At 36.9% G+C, this 7,313-nt stretch overlaps 1 protein-coding gene across 1 annotated transcript; it reads right to left on the reverse strand.

Annotated features, from left to right (window-relative positions):
- Positions 1-3,594: 3,594 nt before the first annotated feature.
- Positions 3,595-6,197, reverse strand: LOC146323422 (uncharacterized). The gene is made up of 2 exons (XM_084722105.1): positions 6,082-6,197; positions 3,595-4,304 (listed from the first exon to the last, which is right to left on the reverse strand). The coding sequence occupies exons 1-2, from the start codon at positions 6,152-6,154 to the stop codon at positions 3,787-3,789; spliced, it is 591 nt and encodes a 196-aa protein (XP_084578231.1). The 5' UTR covers positions 6,155-6,197; the 3' UTR covers positions 3,595-3,786.
- Positions 6,198-7,313: the final 1,116 nt, after the last annotated feature.

Here is a 7,313-nt window from a genome sequence, read left to right on the forward strand (position 1 = left end):
CTTGGAGTAAAAAAAATCATGCACCACAGAAGTTTACATTAATATTATGATTCATGATCATAAAAAGTTTTTTATATCAAGTCGACACATCTGTCCATATTCACTCTCTCTCTCTCTCTCTCTCTCTCTCTCTCTTACTCTCTCTCAGAGAGCTCCATCAGCACTTCTACTTGTGTTTCTTTGCACTGAGTCAGTTGTCTAAACAGACAAACCTGTTTACATTGTCGTTTGACAGAAACTCACGTCTTCGCGACTGCAAGCTGAATTATTTCTCGAGTTGCACGGCAGCTGTTGCAGTGCATTGTGGGAGTGCTGTTTACCGACCGAACATTCATAATAGACACATGAAATTATCGCGCGGGCCGTATATAATTGAATCGCGGGCCAAATGGGCCTTGAGTTTGACACATGTGCCTTAAAGCAACACCATACCATAATAATAAAAAATTCAAAAACGGTTATTGTTTAAAATCTGAATGAACTTCATGAAAATACTAATGGAAAAAATTAATTGTCTCACTCAGTTCTAATTTTCTAGTTTTCACACATTTGTTTGTTTGGACATTACCCTGAAAAAACATTGCACCATTGTGGAACAGCCAATAGGAATGACTGTGTGTAAGTGTGTCAGCATATTTCAGCAAAAATTACATCAACAATGAAAACCCTCCTGAAAACATGTCAGTAAGTCACATTTCAGTGTTTGATTATTTGTGTTACATTCAAATGATTGTTTTCAGTTCCCTGGTGTGTCTCTTCAGTTCACTGCTTAAAATAAAATAAAATAGTTCTCAATTCATTTACACCCTGTTTTGGTTTAACAGTATGTAAACTCAAATACATAACACCAAAAATATCATGGTGGAAATCCATAATGAGATGGTGTATTGGGGGTAAACTCAGTTTATCCACCTCTCTGAATTGAGGCTGAGTTTAATCATCTATTTTCATATCAAATGTATTCATTTATGAACGGAAACAAGATTATTAAACTACAGATTTTCCATAGTTTATCACATCTGTGTTTATCACGACACCCTGGGGTACTTCAAGGCAAAAATTACATTTTAACAGTTTTCCACTATTTAATTATCAAATAAAGTACATGAAACGTAACTCATCTATTTGGACCTTTTTTGTGGAGATGAACCATGTAAGAGACTGTAGAAATCAGATTCAAATTAACCTCCAGGGACATTTGTGACAAATTCAAACACTGCTTTTAGTTTCCTGAGGGTCTTGTGTGAGTGGAAAGGTCCAAAACTGGGTGTGTTACAGAGAGGCAACACCAAATTTACTAAATGATTCAAAATCCCAAAGTTTAAAGTTACACTTACAGTAACATATTACAATAACAGTAAATGAAAACCAAAACACACTGAATCACATTTGACACAATATTTATTTGATTTAACATGTCAAACAACAGAAGTATATGCACATTACATATTCAGAGGATAATCAATAAATGCACTGTACAGATTACTGAATGTGACAAACTAAATACCAGAGGTGGGAAGTAACTAAGCACTAAATTTTGTTAGTGTACTAAAGAGTTTTTTTTAGGTATCTGTACTTTACTTGAGTATTTATTTTTATAAAAACTTTTGATTTTACATTTTCAAAACAGGCTCATTAGTTTTATGCATTTGATGGGAATCATTGATTATTTAATTTAATTTAATTTAATTTATTAGTAATAAAGCAATATCTCCATATTATATTGATAATATGATTTTGATCTTTTACTTTTTGGATATTAATGATGACTATTTATCAAAATTGTGTTAATATTTTGTGAAAGCACCAACAGTTATCCCTACAGTCTTCCCGCAATATTAATATCAAGGTATTTGGTAAAAACAAATATTATGATATTTGATTTTGTCCACATTAATTAGTCCTGCTATCAGTGTTTTATTGTCATATCTGAAGTTTATGGATTAATATTTCTGCTGTATTAAAGTGGACGATGCATTTTACTGCTGTAGATGTTTAAGGTTGTGCTAATTTTAGTTTAAACTACAACAATGCATCACGTTCTAAAAGTTTGTCACGTTTGAGTTATTTGAAAATTAGTTATTTTAGAGAGAACATCTGGATTGAGATATATATTGTGTATCACAGAATAGACAAAAAATGTTGAGATATTATTTAAAAATCATATCGTGCAGCCCTAATTAGACCTTAAGTGTGTTCTTGAGTTGGTTATAATTTTTCACATTCTGTTGCTGACATTGAAAACTGATTTGTACTTTGGAGAAAAGTTGATGTTTATTATTTTCAGAATTTTTTTTTTCATTTTCATTTTAATTTAAGTTAGAATGGTTTAAGTTTAATAAAGTCTGAAATATATTAATATTGACATGCGGTTCAGTTAGTTTACACTTTTAAGTACATTTCAGAGCCTATACTTTTAACTTTTACTTGAGTAAAAAGTTGAATCAGTACTTCTACTTTTACCAAAGACTTTTTTGCACAAGCGTCTGTACCCCTACTTTTTCTTTCCCACCTCTGCTAAATACATATTCAGCATTTTCTTCTTCGGCCTGAACTGTCTGTGTCTTTCGTGACTGACTCCTCATCGTCTCGGCTGCTGGGTGAAGAGGGCGGTGTGAGGGGTGGAGGGGCAGAGGCAGGGGGCTCGTAGTTCTACACACTGAGACTTTAGACGGTGCTTTGGCGACTGGAAGCAGGTAGGGCTGTTGATGACTGGCTGGTTTACATCCACGCTCAGCTGCTCCAGGGGCACATAAAGTACGGAGGAGTCGGCCCTGTCCTGTGAGACGGGAAAACAAGTGATGAGTACTTTTGAATTGTTGGCATCCATATTGTTGAATTTGTAGAAATATCATGAACAACAGAATAATATTAGAGAAGGTTTGTATAATGCATATAATCCCCAAATGTAAAGTCAAAACTTTTTGTCACTGTTGGTGCTTGGTGCAGGGATTACTCACTCATTATGCTGAAAAAAAAAGGTGACCACCGCCCTCCAGCTGCTCCCGCTGTCATCCATCCATCTCATCTAGTCTTCATCTTCTCGGTCGTCATGGGAATCCTGGATGCAGAGACTCGCTTCTTGTGGGGATGTTGATGCAGGGTGTATTAAGCTAGACAGAGAAACAGAGAGAGTAAAATAAATCAACTTTGACTTTGACTGCTGATTGAGCTTAAGACTTGCAGGAGCATTACTCACCTTTGTCTGATAACCATGAACACCTTCAAGAAAAATAAGTCACAGTATGACAGTAAGATTAAAAAAAGATTTTGGTTTCTGTTTTATTTTGTAGTGAATCCTCCCTTGTGTTTTTGTTGACTTTATTTCCTGTCCTTGTCTTGTTTCCCTCCCTTTTTTAAGACTGATTGGTTCCACCTGTTCTTGCTTTGAATCTTTGTGCTTTTAGTTTGTGTGTTTCCATCTTTTCTTTGTCCTCGTTCTTGGAGTGAAAGGTTCCAGCTTTTGTCCCCGTGTTTGTTTTTGTTTGCTTCCGTGTTGTATTGCACCTGTTCCTTTGAATTTACACATACTATGACAGCCTGACTCTACTGACAGGGTTTCTGCAGCTCCTGAACAATTCTTAAATTGCTGTCCTATTGGTCTTAAAAATCTTTAAATGTAACTTGTTGAAACTTTAACGTCCACTGTGTTGGTTAGGCCGAATTAGAAAGTGTCCATGAGTGCAATTCACTGAGGCTTCAGTTTTCCAGTTCTCCTCCAAACAGGTCGTCGGTCCTAATCCTCCTCGCTGTCCTCCTCACTGGTCCGCCTCTGCCTCTTCATACCTACCTGGTCGTCGTCGTCCTCTTCTCGGGTCCTCTTCGTGGACAAGCCGAGGCCGGAGGATGAGGGAGCAGAGCCTGAGGGGAGATCTTCTGGAGGAGGGGGCGGAGGAGGAGGAGCAGGAGGGTCCTGGTGTCGCCATCCATGCCAGAAGTCATCTGGTGGGAACCGCTGGATGAGAGGGTCCTCGGGGTCATCCTCAGGGTCCACTTCGTCCTCAGATGAGGACTGGTCCCCGGAATCCTCGCTTCTTCCTCGTCCTCTTCGGGGTCCTCTTCATCCTCGGACGTGGACTGGTCCCCGGAATCCTCGCTGTCTTCATCCTCCTCCTCATCCGTCTCCTCGTCTTCCGTGTCTTCTTCCTCATCAGAGGAGTGTGGGTCGAGGAATGGAGACAAAAACGCGAACAACCCAACTGGAATACCTACCCATCCGCATTCCTCATCCTCACGCTCCTCATCAGGGATGCCAACGTCTGGGAGGACGCCGCCAAGACGTTCGAAGATGAAACGCATTCCACCTGAGGGGAACACAGTTAAAAGAAATGTCAAATTTTAATTTTTTGTCAAAACATTAAACATTTTAGATTAAATCAAAGTATAAGGGTAATTTATTATCAACACAGGGCTTCACAATGAAAAAGTTCAGTTCCTTCATGCCAAACACATATCTTATATACAGACAATTAGAGACAGAATAGAACAGGAAAAATATTTAATAAAATAAGACAAATTAATATTTACACATACACATATATACATACAATACAATACAATACACATTAAGTTTCCTTCAACAAATGCCTTGGCCAGACATAACAATGTCAAATTAGGCACAATCGCTGCCTTTCCTATACAACTGATTAACACATTTTAACATTTTTGAAAGTGATAAATCATCAGATCAATCATTCACATCCCTAATTAACACAATGAGATATTTGATAATCATCAGTAGTGACTAAGCAGATAAAGAGAAATAACAGAACAGATAAGTACGTTCAGAATACAGCCTTTAAAAACACAAGAAAAGTCAACACTTATTTCATATCATGATATAACAATATCCAAAATCTATCACGATCTATTTCCATATATAATATCAATATATTGCACAGCCCTGATCAAAACTCATGTGGATCTGAGGATTTCAGGATAGATAATGAGGAATCTACCTAAATTCTGCACATGAAAATATATAAATGAAATAATATTTAAAGTGTATGATAATGCTGTAAAACTTTTACTACCAAAATATATAATGCACCCAGCACATTGTATCAATTAATGAGATACACAGCACTTAGGTAATAAAAAATAAAAACCCCAAATATGTGTGCAGTAATTACAGTTACAATAATAATAAATTCTGTAGGGCTTCGACCTAAAACATTTCCAATCTTAAGGTGCAGGTGAACCAAGTTATATACCCGCTGACCAGGAGCCACACGCTTTTACACACTGCGCTGTCCACTTTTGGGAGTTTGAGAAATGCAAACAACAGAAAAATGGACAAGAGGAGAAATAAAAAAAACAAAACATCACACAGCAACTAGCAAGACCGTTTCTCCAAAGTAACACACCTGACTAGTAGTTTAACACATTATTGTCGCAGTTTATGAGTTTATGCTCTGTGTGATTACTAAACACAACAACAACAGTGAGGCATCATGGTTCACTTCACCGTTCACAATCACAACAACACAGAAGAACACAGCAGAGCTTCAAGTTCTCTGCCCCGAGGCCTGATTTCACGCACAGAGCAGTTTTAAGTACATATAACCTTAATTCAACACTTTGGACAAATTTCCACGAGAGACACATTTTGTTCTTTTTTTTTTTCAAGTCCCTGAGAGCGCGCCCTGCTTTGATTCCACCCACGTGTCCGGACATTCAGAACTAAAAGTTCCATCATCTCCATGGAGCGCAAGTAAAACAAATTTTAATATTTTATAAAAATCGATCCAGTCGCCATCTTTATTTCTCTAATTTCGATGCAAACGATTGACAATTTTGTGCCTTCAAACCAAAATAATCAGGTTTTCAAACAACCATAGTAATTATTACCACACTCTACACCTGTCCCGGGATACTTCGGACATTCCATCCATAAATCATCATTTTACACCGAGAAATCGTCGACGGAAAGTCTGTTTTCACCAAATTCAACAGGCCTAATAACATAACATTTTACCTTAAAATTCAACAAATCACTGATAAACCTTGCAGTGGTTTTAAATGTCTGCATCAATGAAGAAGTTAGAAGTAAAACAATCAAATAAAATCTGTCTTAGCTACCTTCAACGTCTTGTGCGTCCTCCCAGCACAGCAGGTGTCCCTCGTCATCCAATGGTGGTCCTCCAGGGGCCATCTTCAGGCTCTGCAGTTGTCCACAATAATCCAATAAATCCAAGAGTTGGGTTGCAGGCCTTTATATACCTGTCCATCATTCTGTTTCCATGACTACTGCTGGCGCACGTGCGTGCGTGTGTGCATGTGTTGGCAATTTACATTTTATTTGGAAATTTCAACAAGTATTTAGAGTATTACAATAATCTGTTTACTGCACCCTCCCAAAAGTCAAATGAACTGATCTTTTCTAATATCTGTCATTATTTATTTATTCATTCATTTATTTATTGAAGGTTTGTTATTCCGTTTTGTTTTATTGTTAGCATTTTAGAATAATTATTTCTCTCATTACATTAATTTATTGCTTTCACCTCTTATTTTTTAATATATATTTATATTATTTTTGTGGTTGTTTCATGCTCTATTTATTATATACTTTGTTACATTCCAAACATAATATGTGCATTTTTGTTGAATTAAGTAGAAAAGAGAGATTATATTTAATTTAATAATTTAAAAAGAATGCATGTATTATGTTTTCCATTTATTAAAGTAGAGCTGCTGTGTACCAACATGGAAACCAAGTTTCTTTTTTTCTTACATTAGGAATCATAATTACATTGAGACCCCTAGATTTATCCTTAACACTCATAAAAATGCATAATTTTAATGTGTTATTATTTATTTATGCATTTGTAGAATTTGCCTTGTGAGGAACACAAAGGGACAAGCCATTGGTGGCTATCTGAGGAGCAGGAGCAAAAATATAAGAAGGGCACCAGCTGTATGCAGTGGGGCACCACCATGTCAAAAACCATGTTGCATTTATTTATGCATTTTACAGTTCCAAACCCTCATTTAAATAGTTTTATTATGTGACCTAAAGTACAACTACACACTCTAAAATGTGACAAGTTGAGCTTACTTAAAAGAATCTGGGAAAACCGATTGCACTAAAAAAGGTAAGTAAATATAACTAATAGTCTTAAGTTAAGCTTACTTCATATCTACTTGTTAAGTGTACTTTAAATCTAATTGTATTTACTTGGGGTGGCACTGTGGTGCAGTGGTCAGCACTGCCGCCTCACAGCAAGAAGGTCCTGAGTTTGATCCCCCAGCTCCCCAGCTGGGTCAGGGCCTTTCTGTGCGGAGTTTGCATGTTCTCCCTGTGTCTGCGT

Source organism: Lutjanus erythropterus, chromosome 7, assembly GCF_056507025.1.
Source record: "Lutjanus erythropterus isolate fLutEry1 chromosome 7, fLutEry1.hap2, whole genome shotgun sequence".
NCBI lineage: Eukaryota > Metazoa > Chordata > Actinopteri > Lutjaniformes > Lutjanidae > Lutjanus > Lutjanus erythropterus.